The sequence below is a fragment of the Herpailurus yagouaroundi genome, unplaced genomic scaffold, assembly GCF_014898765.1.
Source record: "Herpailurus yagouaroundi ecotype Mexico unplaced genomic scaffold, PumYag 139, whole genome shotgun sequence".
Lineage (NCBI taxonomy): Eukaryota > Metazoa > Chordata > Mammalia > Carnivora > Felidae > Herpailurus > Herpailurus yagouaroundi.
Genome location: NW_024412394.1, coordinates 11105675 through 11133050, shown reverse-complemented (window position 1 = coordinate 11133050; position 27376 = coordinate 11105675). Strand labels below are relative to the sequence as shown.

The 27376-nt window shown below is 39.5% G+C and overlaps 1 protein-coding gene across 2 annotated transcripts in view; it reads left to right on the top strand.

Moving 5' to 3' along the window:
- The window catches only part of SUPT3H (SPT3 homolog, SAGA and STAGA complex component), a 535592-nt gene extending 509764 nt beyond the window's left edge, over positions 1-25828 (top strand). For both annotated transcript variants that reach the window (XM_040473676.1, XM_040473678.1), the window contains exon 12: positions 25688-25828. In XM_040473676.1, the coding sequence (XP_040329610.1) occupies positions 25688-25729 (42 nt within the window). In that variant the 3' untranslated portion in view covers positions 25730-25828. The remainder of the gene's footprint in view (positions 1-25687) is intronic.
- The last annotated feature ends 1548 nt before the right edge of the window (positions 25829-27376 follow it).

The window sequence follows — 27376 nt, the reverse complement described above, 5'->3', positions numbered from 1 at the left end:
AGGGAGCATCTGTGACATTTCATGAGCCTCCAGTGACACATCATTATCACCCACCGTCCACAGTTTACATTAGGGTTCACTCTTGGTGTGGAGCATTCTAGGGGTTTGGACAAATGTATAATGACATATATCTATCACAGTACTATCCGTCATAGCAGAATACTTTCCCTGCCCTAAAAATCCCGCGTTCTGCTTACTTATTCCCCCTTCACCTCTGTCACCTGACAGCCACTGATCTTTTCCGGTTTCCATAGTTTTGCCTTTTCCAAAATATCATATACCTGGAGTCATACAATGTGTAGCCTCTTTCGATTGCCTTATTTCACTCAGGAATATGTATTTAACTTTCCTCCATGCCTTTTCATGCCTTAATATCAGATTTCTCTTTAGTAGTGAATAACAAGCCATTGTCTGAAAGTACCACGACCTATTTATCCATTCACCCACTGAAGGATGTCTTAGTTGCTTCCAAGTTTTGGCGATTATGAATAAAGCTGCTATAAATATCCATGTGCAGGTTTTTGTGTAGACCTAAGTTTTCGACTCCTGTCGATAAATACCAAGTGGTGCGATTGCTGGATCATACGGTAAGAGTGTGTTTAGTTCTGTAAGAAATTGTCAAGGGGCGCCTGAGTGACTCAGTTGAGCATCATGACTTCGGCTCAGGTCATGATCTCACGGTTTGTGAGTTCAAGCTCCCGCGTTAGGCTCTGTGCTGACAGTTCGGAACCTGGAACCTGCTTTGGATTCTGTGTCTCCCTCTCTCTCTGCCCCTCCCCCACCCACTGTCTGTCTCAAAACTAAATAAACATTAATTTAAAAAAAAAAAAAAAGAAGAAGAAAAAGAAATCACCAAACTGCCTTCCAAAGTGGCTGTGCCATTTTGTATTTCTACCAGTAATGACTGAGAGTTCCTGTTGCTCTACATTTTCACTAGCATGTATTGTGTTCAGGGTTTGGGATTATGGCCATTTTAATGAATGTGTAGTGGTACCTCGTTTTAATTTACATTTCCACATATGATGTGGAACATCTTTTCATATTCTTATTTGCCATCCATATATGTTCTTTGGTGATCTGCCTCGTAAGTTCATTGGCCCATTTTTAAATCAGATTGTTTTCTTACTGTTGAACGTTAAGAGTTCTTCATATATTTTAGATAACAGTCTTAATATTTTACAAATATTTTCTCCCAGTCTGTGGCTTGTCTTCTCATTCTCTTGACAGTTTCTCCTGCAGAGAAGAACTTTTTAACTTCACTGAAGCCCAGCTTCCTAATTTTGTCTTTCATGGTTCATGACTTTGGTATTGTATCTAAAAAACCATCACCAAACCCAAGGTTATCTAGATTTTCTCCTGTTATCGCGTTGGAGTTTTAGAGTTTTGCATTTTTACATTTGGGTCTGTGATCCGTTTTCAGTTCGTTTTTGTGAATGGTTTCAGATCTGTGACTAGATTCATTTTTTTTTTTATTTTTTTTTAACATTTATTTATTTTTGAGACAGAGAGAGACAGAGCATGAACGGGGGAGGGGCAGAGAGAGAGGGAGACACAGAATCCGAAACAGGCTCCAGGCTCTGAGCAGTCAGCACAGAGCCCAACACGGGGCTCGAACCCACGGACAGTGAGATCGTGACCTGAGCCGAAGTCAGACGCTTAACCGACTGAGCCACCCAGGCGCCCCTAGATTCATTTTTTGCATGTGTATGTCTAGTTAGCCCAACACCAAGTGTTGAAAAGACTCTCTTTGTTGCATTTTATTGCCTTTGCTCCTTTGTCTAGGATCCCGTTGACTATATTTCTGTGTATCTATTTCTGGGCTCTCTATTCCATTCCACTGATCTCTTCTTTTGCCAATACCACACTGTCTTGATTACTATAACTTCATAAGCCTTGCAATTGGGGAGTCAGTGATGCAATTTTATTTTTCTCCTTGGCTCTTTTGAGTCTCTTGCCGCTCCATATAAACTTTAGAATCAGTTTTTGATTATCCCTAAAATAACTTGCTGGGATTTTTTATTAAAATTGCTTTGTAACTGTAGATCAAGTTAGAAAGAACTGACATCTTGACAATGTTGAGTCCACCTATCCATGAACATGGATGATCTCTCCATTTGTTTAGTTCTTGTTTGATTTCTTTCATCAGAGGTTCGTAGTTTTCCTCATATAGATCTTGTACATATTTTGTTAGCTTTATACCTAAGTGTTTCTTTTTGTGGTGCTAATGTAAGTGATAGTGTGTTTTTAATTTCAAATTCCACTTGTTTATTGCTGGTGTATAAGAAAACGGTTTACTTCTGTATATTAACCTTGCATCCTGGGGCACCTGGGTGGCTCAGTTAAGCGGCCCACTTCGGCTCAGGTCATGATCTCGCTGCTCATGGGTTCAAGCCCCACATCAGGCTCTGTGCTGACAGCTCAGAGCCTGGGGCCTGCTTCAAATTCTGTGTCTCCCTGTCTCTCTGCCCCTCTCCCACCCACACTCTGTGTCTCTCTGTCTCTTTCTCAAAAATAAATAAACATTAACCTTGCATCCTGCATCTTTGCTATATTCACATATTAGTTTGGGGAATGTTTTTGTTGATTCTTTTAGATTTTATTCATAGATGATCATGTCATCTGCAGACAAAAACAGTTTTATTTCTTCCTTCCCAATTTGTGTGCCTTTTATCTCCTTTTCTTGTCTTATTGAATTAGTTAGGACTGCCAGTGCGATGTTGAAAAGCAGTGGTGAGAGGAGACATTCTTGCCATTCATACCTCTATTTCTAGTCTACTGAGAGTTTTTATCATGCGTGGGTTTTGGATTTTGTCAAATGCTTTTTCTGCACCTGCTGATATGATCATGTGACTTTTCTTTCACCTGTTTATGTGGTAGATTACGTTAATTGATTTCCAAATGTTGAATCAACCTCACGCACCTAGAATAAATTCTACTTAATCACGACATATAATTTTTTGTATACATAGCCAGATTCAATTTACTAATATTTTGTTGGGGATTCTTGCATCTCTGTTTATGAGAGATACTGATCTATAGTTTTCCTGTAATGTCTTTGTCTCATTTTGGTATTAGAGTAATGCCGACCTCATAGAATGAATTAAGACATAATTCCCTCTGCTTGTATCTTCTGAAAGAGACTGCCATGAACTGTTCTAATCTCTTCCTGAAATGTTTGGTAGAAATCACCAATGAGCCCACCTGGACCTGTTGCTTTGTGTTTTAGGTTATTAACTATTGATTCAACTTCCTTAAGAGATCTAGGTTTATTCAGATTGTCTGTTTCTTGTATGGGTTTTAGCAGATTGTGCCTTTCAAGGAATTGGTCCATTTCATCTAAGTTATCAGATTTCTGGGCTTAAGTTTTTCCATAATATTCCTTTATTACCCTTTTAATAGCCATAGGATAGTGATGTCTACTGTTTCATTGCCGATACTAGAAATTTGACTCCCCTCTCTTTTTTTCTTAGCCTGATTACATGGCTTATGGATCGTACTGATCTTTTCAAAGAACTGCCTGTGTGTGGATTTTTTTTCTATTGATTTCCTGTTTTCAATTTCATTGATTTCGGCTCTAACTTTAATTATTTCTATTCTGCTGCTCAGTTTCAATTTTAATTTGCTCTCATTTTGTAGTTTCCTAATGTGGAAGCTTAGATGAATGATTTTGCATCTGTCTTATTTTCTAATATAGGCATTCAATGCTATATATACATTTCCTTCTAAATTAGTTTTGCTGCATCCCACAAATTTTGATCAGTTGGGTTTTCATTTCTGTTCAGTTCAAAATGTTTTTAACTTCTTTTGAGATTTCTTCTGTATCGCATGTATTACTTAGAAATATGTTGTTTAATTTGCAAGTGTTTTGGAAATTTTCCAAGTATCCATTATCGATTTCTAGTCTCAATTCGTTGTGGTCTGAGAGTAGACATTGCATGATTCCTGTTCTTTTAAATTTTTTAGGGTATGTTTTGTGGCCCCAAATGTGGCCTGTGTTGGTGAATGTTCCACGGAGGCATGAACAGAATTTGTAATCTCTTGTTGGAAGGAGTAATCTACAGATGTTCATTATGTCCAGTTGTTTGATGGTATTATTGAGATCCACCCTGTGCTCACTGATTTTCCGAGTGCTGGATCTGTGCATTTCTGATGGAAGGGTGTTAAAAGTCTCCAACTACAGTAGTGGATTCATCTGTTTGTCCTTGCAGTTCTGTCAGTTTTTGCCTCCCATATTCCTACTCCGTTGTTAAGTGTACACCTGTTAAGGATTGTTATAACTTTCTTGCCATAAAGTTTGCCATGTATGAAGTTAACATAGCTACTCCTACTTGTGATTACTGTTAGCATGGTATACCTATCTCCATCCACTTACCTTGAATCTATATGTGTCTTTATATTTTTTTACATTTATTTATTTTTGAGAAACAGAGTGAGACAAAGTGTGAGTGGGGGAGGGGCAGAGAGAGAAGGAGACACAGAATCTGAAGCAGGCTCCAGGCTCTGAGCAAGCGGTCAGCACAGAGCCTGATGCAGGGCTCGAACCTACAAACTGTGAGATCATGACCTGAGCTGAAGTCGGACGCTCAACCAACTGAGCCACCCAGGTGCCCGCCCCAATATGTGTCTTCATATTTAAAGTGGGTCTCTTATAGACAATATATACTTGGGTCTTATTTTTTGATCTATTCTGATAATCTCTGACTTTTGATCAGTGCATTTAGACCATTGACATTCAAAGTGATTATTGATATTATTTGATTAATACCTACCATATCTGTGGGGTGCCCAGGTGGCTCAGTCAGTTAAACGTCAACTCTTGATTTCGGGTCAGGTCATGATCCCACAGTTCATGAGATCGAGCTTTATGTCTTAGGATTCTCTCTCTCCCTCTGTCTCGCTGCTGCCTCCCTGACTTGGGCCCACTCTGTCTCCCAAACAAACTTAAAAAAAAATTTTTTTTACCATATTTGTTACTGTTTTCTAGAGTTGCCCTCATTCTTTGTCCCCATTTTTGACTTCTAATATTTTTCTGCCCTTTGTGATATTAATTGAGCATTTTATATTATTTCACCTTCTCTCCTTTCTTGGCATATCAGTTATATTCCTTTTTTTTTAACTTGTTTTAGTTGCTGACCTAGAATTCACAATATATAGATTTACAGCTAATGAAAATCTACCTTCCAGTAACACTACCCATTGATAGATAGTGGAGTACCTTATAAGCACAAAATCCTCTGAATTCCTCCCTCCTGTCTCTTGTATCATTGCTGTCATTCATTTCATCCATACTTAAGTATATACATAAGCCTGTGGATATATACAACATAATCAATTATACTGTTGCTTTATTTTGAACAAACTGTTTCCTGTTAGATCAAGCATAAAAGTAAAAGTTTTTATTTTACCTTCAATTATTCCTTCTCCAGTGTTCTTCCTTTCTTAATTAGACCCAAGTTTCTGATCTATTTTCCTTTTCTCTAAAGAATTTTTTTTGGGAGGAGAGATGGAGGAGAGAGAATGCAAGCTAGGGAGGGACAGAGAGAGAGAGAGAGAGAGAATCTTAAGCAGGGCTCCATCCCATGACCATGAGATCATGACCTGAGCCAAAATCAACAATTGGACACTCAACTGACTGAGCCACCGAGGTGCCCCAAGATTTTTTTTAAATGTTTCCTGAAAGGCAGTGCTAACAACCAAAAAAAAAAAAAACCCTCAATTTTTGTTATCTGACAAAGTCTATATTTCTACTTTACTTTTCAAGGATTATATCATAGGGTATAGAATTCTAGGTTTATAGTTTCATTCTCTCAATGCTTTAAATATCTTTCTCTACTTTTCTTGTTTACATGACTGTGAAGAGAAGTCAAATGTAGTTCTTACCTTTGCTCCTCTATAGGTAAGGTGTTTTTTTTCTCCTCTGGCATCTTTAAGTATTTTTTATTTTCTATAGTTTGTATATGATATGCCTAGGTTTTGTATTGGTTTTTGGTTTTCTGGGGGGTTTGTTTGTGGGCATTTTGTTTGTTTGTTTCGGAGAGGATGGGTATTATTCTGCTTGGTGTTCTCTAAGCTCCCTGGATCTGTGGTTTTGTGTCTGTCATTAGTTTGGGGCAGTTCTTAGTCATTATGTTTTCAGATATTTTTCTATTCCTTTTTCTTCTCCTTCTGGTATTCATGTTCTGTGTGTTACACTGTTTGTAGCTGTCCCTGTTTTTTATTCTGCTCTGTTTTTTATAGTCTTTTTTAGTCTTTGCTCTTCAGTTTTGGAGGTTTCTAACGAGGTATCCTCATGCTCAGTTTCTTTCTTTAGCTGTATCCTTCTACTAACAAACCCATCAATGGCATTCTTCATTCCTAGTATAGTGTTTTCTATCTCTAGCATTTCTCTTTTATTCTTTCTTAGAATTTCCATCTCTTTGCTTACATTGCCAATCTGTTCTTGCATGTTATCTACTTTATCCATTAAAGCCTTTAGCTTCTTAATCATAGTTGCTTTAAATCCCTGGTCTCTTCATTCCAGCATGCCTGTCATAAATGGGTCTGCTTCTGATACTTGTTCTGTTTTGCCTTTCAGTATGCCTTCTCATTTTGTCTTAATAGCCAGGCATGATGTAGTGGGTAAAAGGAATGTTATAAATAGGCGTTTTTTAATGTGGTGGTAAAAAGGAGGGGGAGAGAATCATCCTCTACTAGTATGATTATGTCTCAGTCTTTTAGCAAGCACGTGCCTCTGGATTGTGAACTTCACAAGTACTTCTTAATCTTTCCCTCTCCGACCACCCCCCTGTTGGACAGGATGGACAGGATGGCCACAGTAGGCTTAAGTTGGGTATTTCCCTTTTCCCAGGTCAGTTGACTCTGATAAAACCCCAGCAAGTTAGGACTCTGGTTAAATAGTTTCTCTTCAGGGTAGATCTTGTTGGGAAAAATAGAATGCTCTGCCATATTTCAAAATGGTTTTTTTCCCCCTCCCTGCCCAAAACATGAGATTTTTCTGTGATATTCACTGTGAGGACCTGGTAGGGCTCCAGGAGGTAAAACTCACAAAAGTGTGGTCCCTCTTCCCTGTCTCCCATGACTGAGTTCCCTTAGAGTGTTACCTCTCAGATTTGTCCACACGTGCTTCTAGCAATTTGTCCATCACAGTTCACGTTTCTCTACCCTGGCATTGGTCCCCATGGGGGTTTCTGCTTGCAGGTGTGTGCTTCAGTAAGTTGTGATTCTCTGTATTCTCCTGTCTGTCTTTCTGATTTTAGGAGAAGTCTTTTGCCCTGTGACCATACTTCTCTTTTGGATCTGAGTTGTTGATTTTCCAGTTTGTTCAGCTTTTAGGTATTGTCCGGACAGAATGGCAACTGCCAGGCTTTTTATTGCATGCCAGACCAGAACTGCAAGTCCTCAGATTCTTCCAGTTTAATATGAAGAGTTTATATCAGGCCCTAAAGCAGTGATTCAAAAGAATTGCTTGAATGCTTATGTAACGTGAGCATTTCTTACCTGAATTTTGATAAACCCTTCAGGGGTAAATAGTGTGGGTTTAATATTTATTGTGGCCAGCCTAGCTTATAGACTGGCATTTGGGAATAAGATAAGTCAAGCCCTGTCTCCTCTGGGTCTCACCTGGAACAGTTCTCTGACCTGCTACCCATTCCCCTCCCCCCATCCCCAGCTCAGTTCTCAGCTGAGTATCTTTGCCTTCAGGAAGTCTCCTTGATCAGCACCACCCACATGTACTGCCTTCTCATGTGGTCCCCCTACACCCTCTTCTCATTCTGTAACTCTCATCACTTCTGCCATTTCTCATTCAATATGTCTCCTCCATTAGACTGTTCAGCGTGAAGGGGAGGAACCACATCTGTGATCACTGTCGTATCCACTGCAACTCGCACTCTGTGTTGCTGAATAAATAAATGAATGATAGTAGGTTCATACAGAAATATGCAGGAGATATAGCTCAGGGGTAGCATTTGACTGCATACAGAAATATGCCTTCACAGGTAGCTACCACATGCGGTTGATATTATTAACAACAGTGCCCTGATTATTCTCTCATAATTATATTGCTCATTGCCTTCAAAATTTTCTTAAGAACCTTAATTATATTTTATTTACCATTCTAAATTGGTATCGTGATCATCGGTAAACAGCTATTGCTATCCTTGTTCTTATCCCCTGTGTTACATTTTTTGATTTGGCAAGGGCCGTTGAGGCAGTATTTTCTTTTTCTTTTTATCTTGCATCATTGTTGAAGGCTTTGAAAATGCAGTTAAGTAACAGTGCCACATAACCAAGATGGTAAAAAAAAAAAAAAAAGTGTGTTAAACGATCTACCATAAATTTGCTATTAATTGTGATTTTCAGTAACAGAATATTTGGACGTAAAATGTTTAGACACAACCAAACAATTTGACAGCATTGCTCCAGATGACTTGGATCCTCTTTTTCTGGCAAACGAGGCACTTGGCTTCACCAGTGCAAAAGTTTTTACTCCTGGCAGATAACAATAATGAGAAGCCCAGAAACACTCCCCAGGGGAACTGAGAACTAATATCAGAATAACCATTTGCTTTGCAGCGTTGTTTACGGTTGAACTATTAAGGTCACTAATTTATTTATCTGAACAACCACTACTGATGGTTATCTTGTGACATGATAAGTGTGTGGTCTGAGCCTAATTTTTAGGAGCCGAGCATATCCCGGCCCTGCTCTGATGGCAAACACATGTCAGCATTTCTCATTGTTGTCCAGAGGAAGCTAAGCTGTTTGCTAGTCAAATATATTCATTCAATAGATGATTCTTTATTAAGCACCTACTTATTGGCCGTGCATCGGGTTATGCCCTCGATATACAGAGATAAATAAAATAGCAAGTTCCCTGCCTTCTGGAGGCTATGAGTCCGTCAAGAGAAATGAGAATTAAGTGTTGTTAGACCTGAGCCCATCCCCCCCCTGCCAAGTGGAGATTTTGGTTACTAACTCCTGCCAGTGTGACACTGTTTACACATATACTTACGTGTGTTTGCAACTTGGAATAACTTCAGACATCTGTTTTTTTGATTGTTTGCACTATAAAATAGCTGAAGAAGAGCTTATTATTGGCATTAAATTATTATTAGCCATAGATGTGTTTATTTAGATGCATACAGTATCATAGAATAATTTATATGTAGAAATGATTTACTTTTAGTCCCCTATAAAATGACTAAAAATACCATTGACGAAAAAACCTTTTCTCTGAAATACGATGTTGTTTGTATCAGCCACTTAATTATTTTGCTGCACAACAACAAAAATTGACACATCGCATATGTAAATCAATTAGCATGACTTGGACGTTAGAAATTACAATTTTTGATAGCTACGTTTTAATTTAGAGATGTTCATATTCAGAACACTGAAATAACTTAGTAATCAGAATATGACATAGACTTAGAGAAAACCATGCATAAAATGACAAGTTCCTCAAGATTTATAGGCTCCCAGTTACTTGGAATAGAATGAGAGTTAAGGCTATGTCTTTTTCCCATTCTTCCAGCCAGAGAAGACCTCTTATTTAAAGGGCAGGGCTCCCTCCACTGTTCTTAAATCAAGGCTCTGCTGTCTGACGAACTGCCCTCCATGATTTTCACAGGGTATTTATAACATTGGGAAGTATACACAAAGAGGAAAATGTTTAATGAAGAGCTTTGCATGTTACGGTGCTATACATCATATGGTTCAATTTAGATGCTCTGAAATATCAGAGTCAGAATGAAATTATCAAGAGGGGAAAAGTCACATGGCATTGGTACAAACAAGATGTGCCTCTTTGTATTTATGTTTGCTAATGAAATTCAGCCATGGTTCCCACTTTGATTTTAAGAGTCCTAGACCACCATTCAGTTTTATTCATAGTAATTAAATCTCTTGCCCACACGCAGACACAAGGGCAGCAAGAAAAGGGGGCACATTTTATCTTTTAAAAAACTATTACATATTAAAACAAAACAGTATGTCTCTCAGGGCACAGTCCCCTCCTTAGTTAGGCAAGTGGAGGGCTTGGGAGAGGGCTTGCACTCTGAATCCAAAGACCCCCACAGGGGGCAGGGCTGAATTTGGGCATCTGGGGGCAGTGGAATTTGAGACAACTTGATAGAGTCTCCAGTGTTGCTGCCAGAAGAAAGATAGAAAAAGGCCGGATAGGGCTGATGGCTCGGAGCCTGGAGCCTGTTTCCGATTCTGTGTCTCCCTCTCTCTCTGCCCCTCCCCCGTTCATGCTCTGTCTCTCTGTGTCCCAAAAATAAATAAACGTTGAAAAAAAAATTTAAAAAAAAAAAAAAAAAAGAAAGAAAAAGGCCAGATAGAAGCACAATCTGTTTTTGCTGGTAAAACTTGGCAGTAGCTGGGGGGAGGGGGGGCGGACAGAAAGGAGGGCTCACTTAGCAGTCTTGTGAAACAACATCTATACAAGAAATTCGGAGATGTACCTACCTTCCCACCCCAACTCAACCGACTATTTTAAGTCAAACACCTAGGCTAACTTAGTAAGGACTAACAAAAGCCTGGTTGCTTCTGGTTTGCTCCACTCCCTCCCCACCTTTTCCCTCCAGCAAAGCCAAGCCCGTGGCTGTAGGACCTCTGCCCTCTGTGCCCTTTTCATCGGTGTGCTGTGGGGAAGAGAACTTGGGAAACCCCAGGACCTTGGTAACCAGGGTAGCTCCTGTAGTGCACAAATCACCTAAAATGCAAAGGGTCTCCCCTGCACTTGGTTCATTGGGAGTTGGCGGGAGCTTGGGAAAGGGCGAATGCATGCTTCACGTCTTTTTATTGTCCTTTTTACTCCTGGATGTAACTCAAATTGGCCAACTCCAAACAGATCCAGGCAGGCCGTATCATTTGCTCAGGCTTAAATCAGACACTGAGCATAGTCTTAGTAAGACTTCTATCGGAATACATAGTATGTCACCCCCTGAAGGTCCCAAAGATGCATACTTTTGCCATAGAACCTTTCAACCATGTTTACCTTACTTATTTTGATATTTCATCCATTTATCAAAATTATTATTTTGGGCACTTAGGGAAATTAAGTGATTCTCCAAGGGAGAGCTAATCGTGTAGCAGAAGAGCCAGAAGTAGAAAGTAAAGCTCATAATGGCCTGCCTTGTTCTAACTACTCAGCTGTACTGTTTTAGACATCATTAAATCCCTCCCCACCTCCAACCTCCTTCTCAGTCCCTTCACTTTTGTTCTGCTCCCAAGGGCTCTTAATCCGGAAAAACACTTCTTTCCCTACATCTGTTTTCCCCATCAGGGTCAGGGAAGCTAAACACATAGCTCTGGGCAGAAGGAGAACCATCCATAACAAGCCCTAGACAGAGTCAGGAATCCTGGACTGACCAGTGATGAGTCTGTCTCTCTCTCTCTTCTCTCTCTCTCTCTCTCTCTCTGTAGGCATTAGTTTTTTCATCTGTTAAATTAGGAATTGGACGAAAGGAGTTCACAAGATACTTTCCTATCCCAAAATTGTATTGTTCTTTGATTCTAGATATAAGCAAAGGGTTTTGTTCAGCTTGGTTTAGCAGGCTTTCCAAATTGCGTTTTCATTTTGGAATTAAACGTGGTGTGGCAGGCAGTCTGAAGGACTGTGCTCCTTAAAGTGGCATCCCATGGGGCGCCTGGGTGGCTCAGTCAGTTGAGCGTCCGACTTCGGCTCAGATCATGATCTCTCTGTCAGTGAGTTCAAGTCCTGCATCAGGCTCTGTGCTGACGGCTCAGAACCTGGAGCCTGCTTCAGATTCTGTGTCTCCCTCTCTCTCTGCCCCTCCCCCACTTGTGCTGTCTCTTTCTGTCTCTCAAAAATAAATAAATGTTAACAAAAAAATTTTTTTTTCTTAAAAGTGACATCCCAGCATCTGGGAAGGTAAAAAAAAAAAAAAAAAAAAAAAAAATGATGACCCTCAAGTGAGAAATTGGAGAGATACAGCAGGTAACCTGCTGTTGTCTGGGTAAAAGGCAGACAACCTTAATATCTGTTTCTTCTATATTAAATTAAATTCCAGTATGAGAATTTCTATTGAGAAATATCATTTATGGGGCCCCGGGGTGGCTCAGTCAGTTAAGCATCCAACTCTTGATTTTGGCTCAGATCATGATCTCACGGTTCATGAGATCAAGCCCTGCATCAGACTCCACGCTGAGTTTGGAGCCTGCTTGGGATTCTCTCTCTCTCAAAATAAAATAAATAAATTTGGGGGCACCTGGGTGGCTCTGTCGGTTAAGTGTCCAACTTCAGCTCAGGGCACGATCTCATGGTTCATAGGTTCGAGCCCCACGTCAGGCTCTGTGCTGACAGCTCGGAGACTGGAGCCTGCTTCAGATTCTGTGTCTCCCTCTCTCTCTGCCCCTCCCCTGCCCGCACTCTGTCTTTCTCAAAAATAAATAAACATTAAAAAAAATTGTAATAGATAAATAAACTTAAAAAATATGCTATTCACTGTATAATCATGACAGATTCCAAAAGGGAGCCATTTATTGACAAAACCAAGTTGGAGTTCTATTGATAATACATTCGTCTACTCTACCTATGTTTCCAGCCTTCACTGCATCCAGATCAACTGGATTGTGTTTCAAGCGTTCTGAAGCCTAAACACCATTCAGACCCATTGACTTGAAGACGAAGAGTTAGAGCATCTGTTATTTTTTTAAAGTGATTTGGACATACAGTGTTGTTGTTTTTTGGTTTTTTATTTTTTGTGGGGGGTCTTTCTTGCCTTTTTTTCTCTATTTTTGTTTTTTACTACATACTATTCTTAAAATTGGTTCCGAAAATAAGGACTAGTTGAGAATGCCTCCAAACTGAAGATGATGTAGATTCAAGTCCCATCTCTGCACTGGACTGTACCAGGCTGCTCTGCTTTAAATTAGAATTAAAATTTTAATTTACTCTTTAAGTGATGTTGAACAAGAGTTGAGTTTGTTAGGACTAAGAGCATATACATGTCTATCGTAATCTGGGTGGAATAAATTATGCCAGATTTCAGAGGTTTGGGGTTCTTTCGCTTCATGTAAGCCAGTGTGATATAATGAAAAGCGACACGCCCTGGGTTTGAAACCTTGAAACTACCATTCACTAGTCATGTCACTTTAAAAAGGAGAATAATAAATAAGACTTTTATTTTACTAGTTGTGGTAAGGCTAAATTATATATGGGCATGAAAGTGCTTCATAAACTATAAAACCATGTATCTCAGCATTTTTAAATCCTTTCCCCTCCCTGCGTTAAGAAATATACAAAAACGCTTGCCCTTTTAAATGTTATTTCAAATTAAATATTGTGATAAAAAGCAAAAAATATAAATAAGAGGGCTGCCTTGTTTTTTCCTTCCTTCCCACCCCTAAGGATGACCTGTTAATGCATTTTACTTGACATTTAAACCTTTCCCATTAAATTAGAAGCTAAGGGACAGCAAGGACCGTTCTATTTATCTTTGTATCCTTTGTACTATCACACACATAGTGGCTTATTAAGAACTCAATAAATATTTTGCTAAAATCAAATTAGGCAAATTGATAGGAATTCAAGCAATGGAACCAAAATCTTCTGTCATAGGCCTTTGAAGTGTAAAGTATATGTGAGTGAATTTGGGACCCACGACAATGAAATTCTTTTTTTTTCTTTTTTTCCTTTATTGAGGAAATGTAATTTTCCTGTATTGAGGAATCCCTGGCAAAGATAATCATACATATTTAAAGCGTACAACATGATAATTTGATATACATTGTGGAGTGATTACCAAGGTCAAGATGCAGTAACTAGCACACGTATCACCTCACATAATTAACCCTTTTGCCCGTGTGTGTGTGTGTGTGTGTGTGTGTGTGTGTGTGTGTGTGTGTGTGGTTACAATGCTGAAGATCCACTCCCAAGCAACTTTCAAGGATACAATACCGTCTTACATCTGTAGCCACCATGCTGTACATTAGATCCTGAGAACTTATTCCTCTTATTGCTGAAAGTTTGTACCCTTTGACCCACATCTCCTCATTTCCCTCTTCCCACAGTCCCTGGCAACCGCCATCCATTCTATTCTGTTCCTGCGAAATCAGCTTTTAGGGATACCGTATAGTATTTGTCTCTTTTTGTCTGGCTAATTTCACCTGGCATAATGCTTTTCAGGTTCACCCATGTTGTCAGACATGGCAAGATTTCCTTCTATCTTATGAGTGAATAATATTCTGTTGTATTTCTGTACCACATATTCTGGATCCGTTCATCCAGCAGAGAACTTTTAGGTTGTTTCCATATCTTGGCTATTGTGAATAATGCTGCAGTGAACATAGAGGTGCCGATATCTCTTTAAGGTACTGACTGCATTTCCTTTAGGATGTATACCCAACAGTGGGATTGCTGAGTCATTTGATAATTTTATTTTTAATATTTTGAACAATCGCCATACTGCTTTCTGTAGGACTACCGATTTACGTTCCTACCGACAGTGTATAAGGGTTCCCCTTTCTTCATATCCTCACCGTTTGTTATCGCTTATCTTTTTGATAATAGCCATTCTGACAGTTGTGAGATGATATTCATTGTGGCTTTGGTTTGCATTTTTCTTATGATTAGTGATGTTGGGCACCTCTTGGCCTTTGCCCATTTTTAATTGGATTATTTGCTTTTTTGCTATTAAATTATATGAATTATTTTTACATTTTGGGTATTAACCCTTATCAGATACATGAGTTACAAATATTTCTCCCATTCTGTAGGTTGTCCTTACAGTGATTGTTTCCTTTGCTATGTAGAAGCTCGTTCTTTTGATATAGTCCACTTATTTATTTTAGTTTTTGTTGCCTTTGCTTTTGGTGTCTTATCCAAGAAATCATTTCCAAGACCACTGTCAAGGAGCTTACTCTCTGTGCTTACTTGTAGGAGTTTTACAGTCTCAGGTCTTACATTCAAGTTTTTAATCCATGTTGAGTTGATTTTTCTGTATGATTTTGTGTCTGGTGTAAAGTAGGGGACTGTTTTTATTCTTTTGCACGTGGCTATACGTTTGTTAAAAAGACTGTCCTTTCCCCTAGTATATTCCTGGCTCTTTTGTCAAAAATTAATTGACCATATACATGTAGGTTTATTTCTGGGCTAGTTAATTCTGTTCTATTGATCTGTGCCTGTTGTTGGTTTTTTTTAAGTTTGTTTGTTTGTTTGTTTGTTTGTTTAGAGAGCATGAGTGGGGAGGGGCAAAGAGAGAGGGAAAGAGAGAATCCCAGGAAGGCTCCACACCAGCAGTGTGGATCACAACATGGGGCTTGAATTCATGAATCATGAGATCATGACCTGAGCCAAAACCAAAAGTCGCATGCTTAGCGTACTAAGCCACCCATGTGCCCTGATGTGTGTGTGTTTTTATGCCAGTACCATACTGTTCTGGTTATTATATTTTTGTAGTATAGTTTGACATCAGGAAATGTGATGCATCCAGCTTTGTTCTTCTTTCTCAAGATTGATTTGGCCATTAAGGGTCTTTTGTGATTCCGTATGAACTTTATATTTTTGCTTACATAAAAATATATTTGTTCATATTTTCTGTTTCTGTAAAAAAAGTACCATTGGAATTTAGATACCATTGAATTGAATCTGTAGATTGCTTCAGGTAGTACAGACATCTTAACAATAATAATTCTCCCCGTCTAAAAATTCAGGGTATCTATTTGTTTGTGTCTTCTTCAGTTTCTTCACCAGTGTTTTATAGTTTTGAGGGTACAGGTCCTTCATCTCCTTGGTTAACTTTTTCCCAATGACTTTATTATATTTGATCCTATTGTAAATGTGATTGCTTTCTTAATTTCTCCTTTCAGATCATGGTTTGTGTATAGAAATAGAAACACAACTGATTTTTGCATGCTGATTGCGTATTCTACATGAATGAATTAATTTATAGTTTTATCAATTTTTGGGTGGCAATCTTTAGGGCTTTCTATGTATAAGATCATGTCTTCTGCAAATAGAGATAATTTTACTTTTTCCTTTCTTATTTGAGTGGCTTTTTTTTTTTATGCCTAACTGCTGTGGCTAGGACTTTCACTACTATGTTGAATAGAAGTGGCAAGGCTAGGCATCCCTGCCTTATTCCTGATCTTAGAGGAAAGGCTTTTCACTTTTCACCATTAAGCATGATGTTAGCTATGAATTTGTCATATATGGCCTTTATTGTGTTGAGGTCCATTCTTTGTAGACCTAATTTGTTGAGGGTCTTATCATGAAAGGATGCTGACTTTTGTCAAATGCTTCTTCTGCATCTTTTGAAACGATCACAGGATTTTTACTTTTATTAATGTGATATCTCATATTGATTGATTTGTATATGTTGAATCATCCTTGCATCCCAGGGGTAAACTTCACTTGATCATGGTGTATAATCCTTTTAATGTGCTATTGAATTAGGTTGGTAGTATTTTGTTGAAGGTTTTTGCATCTGTGTTCACCAGGGCCATGGCCTGTGATTTATAATATGAAATGTGCATTTGATCCTCATCCCTGTTTCTGGCCCAGAGCTCCTAAATAAAGCCTTTGGAATTTCTCATGATGACAGCTATAAAGGTGTCCCTTGGTATGTCACTGAGATGACTTCAAGACTACACCTGAGGATGGAGGCTGGTTGCCAGTGGAGCCAGTCATGTGATTGGAGGGTTGGAACTTTCCATCCTACCCCAAAATCTCCAGGGAGGGAGGAGGGGTTGGAGATTGAGTTCAGTCACCAATGGCCATAGATTTAGTCAATCATGTTTATGTAACAAAGCCCATTAAAAGAAATATGGGGTTCAGAGAACTTCCATTTTAGTGAACACATAGAGATTCAGGGTGAATGGCACACTCAGAGAGGGAATGGAAGCTCCACACCCTAACCTTGTACCTTGCTCTATGCATGTCTTTCATCTGACTGTTCCTGAACTATATACTTTTATAATAAACCAGAAATCTTGTAAGTAAAATGTTCTTCTGAGTTCTGTGAGCCACTCTAGCAAATTCATCAAACCCAAGGAGGGTGTCATTGAAACCTCTAGTCTATAGCTGCTCAGTCAGAAGCACAGGCGGTAACCTGGACTTGTGATTGGTGTCTACAGTATGGGAGGCAAGGAGGTAGCAGTTTTGTAGGACTGAGCCCTTAACCTGTGGGATTTGATGCTCCTTCCAGCTCGATAGTGTCAGAATTAAGTTGAATTATAGGACACTGAACTAGTGTCCCAAGAATTGCTTGTTAGTGTGGGAAAAAACCCACATCAGAATTGGTGACCAAAGTCTTAGCCTGTAATTTTCTTTTCTTGTAGTGCCCTTGTTTGGCTTTGGTATCAGGATAATGCTTGCCTTGTAAAGTGGGTTTTAAAGTGGTTCCTTCTCTTCAATTTTTGAGAGTTTGAGAAGGATTGGTATTAATTCTTTTTAAATGTTTGATAGAATTGACCAGTGAAACCATCTAGTCCTGAGCTTTTCTTTGTTGGAAGACTGTGTATTACTGATTCAATCTCTTTGCTCATTATTATTTGATCCGTTCGGGTTTTCTATTCATTATTCAGTCTTGGTAAGTAGTGGGTTTCTAGGAATCTATCCGTGTCTTCTCAGTTATCTAATTTGTTTGCATATTCTTGTTCATAGTAGTCTCTGATGATCCCTTGTATTTTTGTGATATAAATTCTAATGTCTCTTTTTTATCTATATTTTTATTTATTTGAGTCATCTCTCTTTTTTTTAGTCCAGCTAAAGGTTTGTCAGTTTTCTTTATCATTTTGGAAAACCATCTCTTAGTCTTGTTGATCTTATCTGTTGTCTTTCTATTCCATTTATTTCTGCTCTAATTTTTATTATTTCCTTCCTTTTGCTAACTTTGAGCTTAGTTTTTTCTTCTTTCTAGTTCCTTGAGGTATAAGATTAGGTGGTTTATTTTAAATCCTTCTTTTTTCATAATGCAGACATTTATTGCTATGAACTTCTCTCTCAGAACTGCTTTCGCTGCATCCCATGAGTTCTGGTGTGTTGTTTCCTTTTTGGTTTGTCGCAACATATTTTTTATTTCTCTTTTGATTTCTTTTTTGACCCACTGATTGTTCAGAAGTGTGTTGTTTAATTTCTACAGATTTGCGAATTTTTCAGATCTCTTTCTGTTACTCTTTCTGTTACATTGTGCCCAGAAAAGGTACTCGATAAGATTTCAGTCTTCTTAAATCTTTAAAGCCTCGTTTTGTAACCTAACATATGATCTAGCCTGGAGAATGTTCCTTGTGCATTTGAGAATAATTTGTATTCTTCAGCTGTTGGATGGACTGTTCTCTGTATGTCTGTTAGGTCCATTGGTCTAAAGTATAGACCAGGTTCTTATTTCCTTATCGATATTAAATCTGGATGATCTATCCATTCTTGAAAGTGGGATATTGAAGTTCCCTACTGTTTGGCATTGATGTGTTTTTATCTACAAATCTATTAATAATCATTTAATATATTTAGGTGCTCTGATATTGGGGGCATATTTCTTTATTATTATTATTATATGAATTGACCCCTTTATCATTATATAATGACTTGTTTTTATCTCCAGTTACAGCTTTTGACCTAAAATCATTTTTTTTTCCTGATACAAGACTAGCTACTCCTGTTTCCTTTTACTTTTCATTTGCATCTCTTTCACTCTCTTTCACTTGCAGCCCATTAGTGTCTTTAAAGCTTAAATGAATCTCTTGTAGGCAGCATAGAGTCTCTTTTTTTTTTTTTGTAAGGTTTAAAAGTTATTTATTTTGAAAGAGAGGGAGTGCAAGTGGGGGGTGGGCAAAGAGAGACATGGAGAGTGAGAGAATCCCAAACAGAGCTCCAACTCGTGAACTGTGAGATCATTACCTGAGCCAAAGGCAGACACTTAACCAACTAAGCCACCCAGGCGCCCAGGTCTTTCCTTTTTTAATCCATCCAAGCACCCTGTATCTGCTTATTGGAAAATTTAAACCATTTACATTTAGAATAATTAGTAATAGGTAAGGACTTACTATTGCCATGTTGCTAAATGTTTTCTGATTGTTTTGTAGTTCCTACTTTCCTTCCTTCCTATCTTACTATCTTCCTTAGAAAACTGGTATTTTTTTTGTAGTGGTATGCTTTGATTTTTTTCTCTTCATTTGTATATTTTTTATAGGTTTTTCTTTGTGATTACTATGAGGCCTTCCTAGTACAGCTTGTAATAGTCCAAGTTGAAAACAACTTTCATTGCATGAAAAAAATTCTATATGTTTACTTGCCCTCCAGCTTTATGTTGTTGATGTCACAGTTTACATTTTTTTCGTATTGTGTACCCATTAACAAAATATTGTAGCTATAGTTATTTTTAACACTTTTGTCTTTTAATTTATCTACTGGAGTCTAGTGATTTGCATACCACCATTGCAGTATTAGAGTATTTTGAATTTATAATTGCCTGTGTCGGTGAATTTAATACTTTCATGTTTTCATTAGCAACCTTTTGTTTCATCTTGAAGAACTCCTTTTAACACTTCTTATAAAGCATGTCTAGTGGTGATAAAATACCTTAGCTTTTATTTGTCTGTAAAAGTCTATCTGTACCCGGGAACTACTTTCCTGGGTAAAGTATTCTTGATCAGAATTTTATGTTCTTTGACCACTTTGAATATATTATCTCACTCTCTCCTGGCCTAAAAGATTTCTTCTGAGAAATCTGCTGTTAACCTTATTAGGGTTCCCTTGTGTGTGATGACTCTTTTTAAACTCTTGCTGCTCTCAAAATTCTCTCTTAATCTTTGATATTCAAGAGTTCGATTATATTGTCTCAGTGAAGATCTCTTTGGGTTGAATCTCTTTGAGGATCTTTGAGTTTCATGTATCTGGATGGCTGTCTCTCCCCAGATTTTGGAAGTTATCAGCCATTATTTCTTTGTTTTCTGACCTTTTCTCTACTTTGTCTAGGACTCCCATAGCATGAATATTGTTTCACTTAATGGTGTCCCATTATTCACATAGGTTTTCTTTGCTTCTTTTCATGTTTATTTCTTTTTTCAGCTCCAAATGGATAATATCAAGAGATCTGTCTTCATGTTCATGGATTCTTTCTTCTGCTTGATTGATTGAGCCTATTATTGAAGCTCTTCATTGCATTTTTTTTCATTGCATTCACTTCATACCTCAGCTCTAAAAATTTTTTATGATTTCTCTTTGTTGAATTCATTTTGTTATTGCATTGCTTTCCTAAGTTCATTTTGTTGTCTGTCTGTGTTCTCTTGAATCTCACTGCACTTCCTTAAAATAGTTGTTTTGAATTCTTCTTCAGGTAACTCATAGATCTCCATTTCTTTGGGGTTGGTAACTTGAAAATTATCAAGCACCTTTGGTAGTGTCATGTTTCCTTGTTGCTTCACGTTTCTTGTGGCTTTGCATTAATGTTTGTTCATTTGAGAGAGGAGTCACCTCTTCCAGCCTTTCAGACTGACTTTGGTGGAGAAAGACTTTCAACTGAGAGTGGCTGTGAAGGCTCAGGCTGGGTAGGGTGCCATGTCTCTGATCCTGGAGAGGGCATAGAAGCATAATCCCTGTACATCTACATCAGCTGAGGCCAACATGGGCAAAGACTGTGGGTTCTTCTTTGACCAAGACTGCAGAAGTCCTGTAAGCGGGAGTAGTGTCTAGGGTTGTTGGGGTCCTAGGTGGCAGAGGCTGCAAGGGTCGTCCTGTTCCTCTCTTTTTCCTGTAGGAGGAAGTTCTAGCCAAAGAGAGTACCTGCTGGTACCAGGTCTGGTGAACTCGCACTTAGAGAAGCAGTGAAACCAGGGTCCTGGGGCACAGGTGCACCTGCTATGATAGTAGTCCCAGCGTCTGATGTGCACGCATATGCAGATCTCCTGAGGAACCAGGTCTGCATCTCTGGGGACCACCACAGTGATTTGGACCCCAGGATGGGGGATGCAGCAGTGGCACGTGCTGTGGGATGACAGGATGCACCAGTGTCTTGGGCCCAGGGTAAGGGGTGCAGTGACAGCATGCCCTGAGGGATGGTGGGTCAGAGCCCTGACTTTGGCAGCAGGGAGCAGAGCAGAAGCAGCTTAGCCTCTGTGATGCCAGGCCAAAGCGGTGACTCAGGACCCAAGGCGGGTGGCACAGAGCTGTAGCCGTACAGCCACTGATGGCAAGTCAGTGCCATGACTTAGGAGCCAGAGGGTGGGACAGAGAACAGCAGCTACAGCATCACAGCCTAATGATAGCAGGTCAGAGCCACAACTCAGGACTCCAGGAGTCAGTCATAGAATAGCAGCAACTCAGGCCTAGTGATGGTTGTCAAAGCCATGACTTTGAACCCTGAAGGCAGGGCACAGAAAACAATGGCATTTCCGGTTTCATAGATGGCAAGGTGCCGTGGATTCCCAATCCCAGACAGTGGGGCACAACTGGGGCCCCTGGGGGCAGGTCTCACCACAACGGTAGCTCCAGACCTGGTGAGGAGACACAGCAGTGCGGAGCCCAGGCAACCCTTTAGTTGGGTTCAGTGTTGGTGAAGACCGTGGGAGCACGCAGTAGCAATGTCTACGAATGTCCATGGCAATGAGGAGGATTAGTAGGATTCTCCTGCTCCTTTTCCTGTCAGGTGTAAATCCCTCCAAAAGCGTTCCTCTCTGCACTGAGCTGCTCTGGACTGGGAGGTGGGGTGATGTAGGTAAAATGCTTCTTACGCTTTTCTGTAGAGCTTTGCTCAGTCGTTGAGCCCCACAGGATTTCTGCTGCTTCTTTGTTGTAATCTAGAGCTTTTCCAGAGCTGTTTTGTCTATTTATAGTTGTTTATTTATTTTTTTGTGTGGGGAGACAAGCTTTGGGACCTCCTTGGTAGCCATCTTGCTGATGTCAGTCCCTACAAAGAACTTTTTGTTTTATTTTAGTTAAAGTTTGAGAAAGTGGGGTGCCTGGATGGCTCAGTTGGTTAAGCGGCCAACTTTGGCTCAGGCCATGATCTTGCTGTTCATGAGTTCAGACCCTGCATTGGGCTCTGTGCTGACAACCCGGAGCATAGGAGCCTGCTTCGGCTCCCTCTCTCTCTGCCCCTTCCCCACTCGCACTCTGTCTCTCTTTCTCTGTCTCTCTCTCTCTCAAAAATAAATAAACATTAAAAAAATTGTTTTAAACAAATAAGTAAAGTTTGAGAAAGCGGAAAAGAATCAGGAAAGCTAGTAGTGAATAAGTGTAAATCTACGTTGGTGGAAAGGGTGGTTTTATCTATAGTTAAAGCTTTACTAATTAAGTTAATGGTGCAAATAACACACAGGCAGTTATATTCAACTAGGAGCCACAGGTATGTTTTGTAGCATGTTTATCTTTTGTTTAAAATAAATAATTATCATTTGCTTTTTAATATTAGTTTGTATTCCTTAAAATGTATGATTTATGACAGCCCATAAAAAGGCAGAAATCAACCAGCCTAAGATTTAAATTTGTTTCTCGAGCTTGTCTGTATGCAGATTAAAAAAAAATCATATTTTAAAAACGAAAACTTACAAATTCATTTCCCCATCAACACCCAGTGCAGTAGGCAGAATGTGTCAGCCCACCCAGTTAGATTGAGGTTCTGTCAGTAGGCCATAATTTGAAGCTGAACGAATATATGAGTGTCAAAACTTGGGAGCTAATGTAATCCTCAATTTAAGGGAGGCGGGGGGAAAGCCTGTGAACTACAATTGGTCCTTTAAAATGAAAAACGAAATATCTTTGCTGTTAACTTTAGAGATGCCAGGATGTCTAGCATCTGAATGTCTAGCATGTGAATTTCAATAAATTCACATAGGAGCGACTAAGAGTTGAGAACAGAGCTTTTTTCAATCAGAAATAAAGCTGCAGTGATATATAGGATGCAGAAACGGGGCTGTCGGGACGAAGTCAGATTCGTTTATACATTTTTAATAGCGGGGGAGGTGGTCCCAGCTATTTCCAGTCACGGTCTGGGTTTTTACTGAGATACAGAACCAGGGTATCACTCATAGGATCTGACAGTAGAGAATAAGTAGAGTGCTTCATGAGAATGTGGCCTCTGGAAGGCCCTCACCCCAAGCAGTGTTTACATTTAGTTTCAAGGTCCACAACACAAACAGAGAAATTCACAGTTGACACAAAGATGAGTTGTCTTCGCCCATCTTCCTTTAAAGTTGCTCGCCCTGGAAAGGTTGCCAACTTGGGGATGTTCCCATAATCACCCTCCACAGACAACATACATCCTTTGTCCATCAGAAGGAAAAGCTGTGACTCTGGGTAGGGGGCCCTAGGGGATGGGTTTGCTGAACTTGCTCTTTGCTGATCACACACGTTTGTTTGCCCCTTCTCTGTTGTAGAATTAGAATAGGAAGAACTTAGTCCGGAAATCTGGGACAGCTCTAAACTTTGGCTTTCTTATTAAACTTAGCTGCTCGAAGTCTCTGTGATTAAAAGTCTCTAGTCTTGTAATCATTTGCAAACAATAGTGATGAATCATCTGTGACGGTGAATTGATTTTTGGAAAGTAATCCTTTCAGTATGAGAGAGAACCATTTCCTGTTGGCCACCCTGGAAAGATTAAACTTGGTAATGTCTCAGGTGTGCACGGCCAAAACTCAGCCTGCTCCTGGGCCAAAACCTCTTTTTCAAGCAAGCCTCTCTTTAGCCATTTACCTTTACGAGGAATCCAGCTTTACTCCCAGGTCCATTTATCTCCATGTAAACCATCCCTGTGCTTTAAATATTATGTTATGTTGAAGGTTGTCACTGTGGTTGTAAAATTTAAAATATCAAGGTCAAGAACCTGAAAGTACTACTTTGGCATAAGCCTCTGGTAAGGCAACTGTGGTGGTAGGGGCTGTTTCAAGGCCTGAGGCTCCCCTGTCTGTGGTTGTGGGAAGACACTCTATCCGTCCCTGCAAGTTATTTGTGGCTCTCTGAGGAACTCATTTAACACTGTTCTCCGGTGCACAGACTGAGGAGGTAAAGTTGGAATTTTCTAGTCCTTGTCAGAACGTGTGCTTCAATCCAAAAGCGTCCAAGGGCACAGCAAGCCTGATGGTAAGTCAGGAACAAGCTCACAGAGAAAGCCCTGAGGAATGAAAGATAGAATGTGCCACTGTTTTCTCATCCTTGAAATGCTGATCTGGAGTGAGCTGTGGAGCCGCACAGCCAACCTATGAAATTTCAGCCAGCACTCCAAAGCCCGACAACCGTAGTAAATCCCATATAAGCTGAATATTCGGAGGAAAGATGTTGAAGTTAATTGAATTTCACGATTAACAGAAAGTCACGCAGAAAACTAGCTTGGTTTCACCTCACATCGGTGGAAGTCTTGCTAAAAAGCTTGGTTCCACTTTTTTTCCTTTGGGTATAATTATAAATGTAATTTAACCATTTTTAGAATTAAACTCTCCAGCATCTCCATAACATTATTTTAGTCATAAAAACTTATTCTACATCTCCTATAACGTGGCTGTTGAAGGCAAAACAAAATCCCCGATACGAGATGTTGTCATTTTTCTGTTTTTCGGAACACAGATTGTAGGAAAAAAATCCATCTCATTGAGGGTTATGAATTCTCTGAGTATGGCTATTCCTAGTTTAAATAATGAAAAATATGGTGGTGAAAGGGATAATTTTATTCCTAAGTCCTGGATTTTAGTTCTGTTTCATTCTGGGTTTCATTATGAGACTCAAGACAAGTCACAGAGGCCCTGTGTATCCAACTCTTTAGCTCTGAACTGTAGAATATATCTCGCAGGAAGAAAAACCATGCAGTTTTACTTGATTTACTGGAATATATTATATTATTGCCTTTGGTATCCATTTTCCCATTTTCTTTTATGGGGATATTTTATCCCATTATGAATATCCATACGTACATCTATATATACTTGTATGTACATAAAATTATGTAGGAGGGGTGCCTGGGTGGCTCAGCCAGTTAAGTGTCTGACTTCAGCTCAGGTCGTGATCTCACGGTTCGTGGGTTCGAGCCCCACGTCGGGCTCTGTGCTGACAGCTCAGAGCCTGGAGCCTGTTTCAGATTCTGTGTCTCCCTCTCTGTCTGCCCCTCCCCTATTCACGCTCTGCCTCTGTCTCTTTCTCAAGAATAAACATTAAAAAAAAATTTTTTTTTAAAGAAAATTATGTAGGATTCGAGTTTTCTGTAATGTCTCTAATGTACAGAACTCCTTAGAGATCACCATATTTCAGCAGGGAGGAAAGGCTTCTATTAGTGTCTGTTTCCAAGCTTTTCACTAAGACTATAAATTAGGCCTGGGAAGGCTATAATGAGTCAGTAATTTATAGACTATTAAGAGAGTTAATTAGAAGTGATTCTTGAGCATGTCCAATAGAGAACACATGTTTATAAAGGACAAACAGACTCAACACAACATGTCTTTGACCTAACCAAACCCAATCAATTAACCAAATGGGATGTCTTACTTTCCGTATCTCCCACTCCCCGAAAATAGAATCCCTAACCACTTGTTAACCACACTGACTTTTTAATAGACCGAGTGGTGACTCTAGCCACCAGAAATGTTGCCACCAGAAATGTTCAGATTAAGCACCCTGTTCGATGGAAGCCAGCAGAGTCTACAAAACAGGAAGAAAGCTCTGCGTGTCGCGCTTTTGCCTCCTTTCCCGGTTTGACTTGATGTGATAATTCATTGCAGATTTCTTTCTCTTTGACAGAGTGCCTACCGCAGGAATGGGATGGCTTTTCTGGCCTGCTGACGGGACTTGTGACTGTAACAACAGGAAAGGCACGTTATATTAAGGTGATTTCTGTTCCCCTCTTTGGACAAAATAAAATACAAGTTTACCTTCTCTGTATCCTCAGGAGTGGGTTGGTTTGTTGTGACTATCAACTGGCTGACTCCGGCTCTTTTCCAGCCCCCTCAGTGCTCGGTCTTGTTTACTGGCTGGGCCATTTAGCTAATTAATGGCAGGATGTTTGGGATAGTGTGTAGGTGGACAAGAATGCAGATCACACAATTTTGAAATTTTAATTTGGGATGGATTTACTGCCCTCAGCTCACATATCTTAAAGGCAGTGTCTTGTTTTCCCTCCAGTGTTTAGTCTGTGTTTTATGTGATGCATTTTGTAATCCAGGTTTGGGACAGAGGCAACAAAAGGACAGTCAGTTTTCCCTCACACTGTCCCACAACTTTACTTTGTGACATTTGCTGAGTATATATATCTTAGGTGTGTTTTCGAGACAAATACTCGTTTTATAAACTCACACTAATCAAAGGCCTAATTGATCTGATGAACTAGTCCCGTCTTCTCGTCCCTTCCCCCCACTTCTCGCGAATGTGTTATTTTCACACCTTCTTCCCGACTTCCTGCAGATCTGCCATCGTGCCTGTTTTTCCTCGTGTCGGCCCTCTCCTCCTGTCCTCTTGTCCCTCCAGTCCCCAGGCCCACCACACGTACACACTGTACCCATTTAGAAGCTAAGTAATCAGGGGCGCCCCGGGGGGGCTGAGTTGGTTGAGCATCTGACCTGGGCTTGGGTGGTGATCTCACGGTTTGTGAGTTCGAGCCCCGCATCAGGCTTTGCACTGACAGCGTGGAGCCTGATTCAGATCCTCTGCCTCCTTCTCTCTCTGCCCCTCCCCTGCTCGTGCTCTTTCTCCCTCAAAAATAAATAAATAAACATAGAAAAAAAAAAAAAAAAAGATGAAAGAAGCAAAGTAATGAGAATCCCTTGAAGGGGAGCTGAGTGATGTGCTTTCTCCCTTGAGAGCAGTCCCACAGCTAAACTGGAATCTGGGACTGGGTCATTTCTTGCTGGCAACAGCCGAGCCCCCTTCTGACATCTATACTTTCTCCATCAGATGACAAACCCTAACTTTGGAGAACGAATCAAAATATAGCAGATGTAATTGTACAGTTCCTGATTAAACTTGAATTTTAAAAAAGGAAGCTACTTCTTTAATTCTGTAGGACTTCCAGTTTTATTTTTATCATGGTTTTTACACACACTGAGACACCCTTTGTAAAGCATTAATAAAAACAGAAATAAGAAACATGAAAGATTTCCCTCCTGTGACCAAATCATTGTGAGGCTCCGTTAATATGATTGTGCCATATTACTCACATTTGTTAACTATCATTTACCTGTTCTGTGTTAGTCCTTCTGGAAAAAATCTTCATGTCAAGAAGAAAAAAAACGTAGATATATAATATCAAAAAATTGCCAAGGGGTTTTGATGTTCCATCTGTGCTTGTTGAAATGTATGATTAAACTTTTCTTTTTATCATCATTCTTATTTTTCTTGGCATCCCTAATCATAGAAAATTATAAGCTTGCAGTAAACATCCTAACTTTTAAAACGACAGCATTTATTGTATTTGGTTTCGATCTGCCAGGCTTA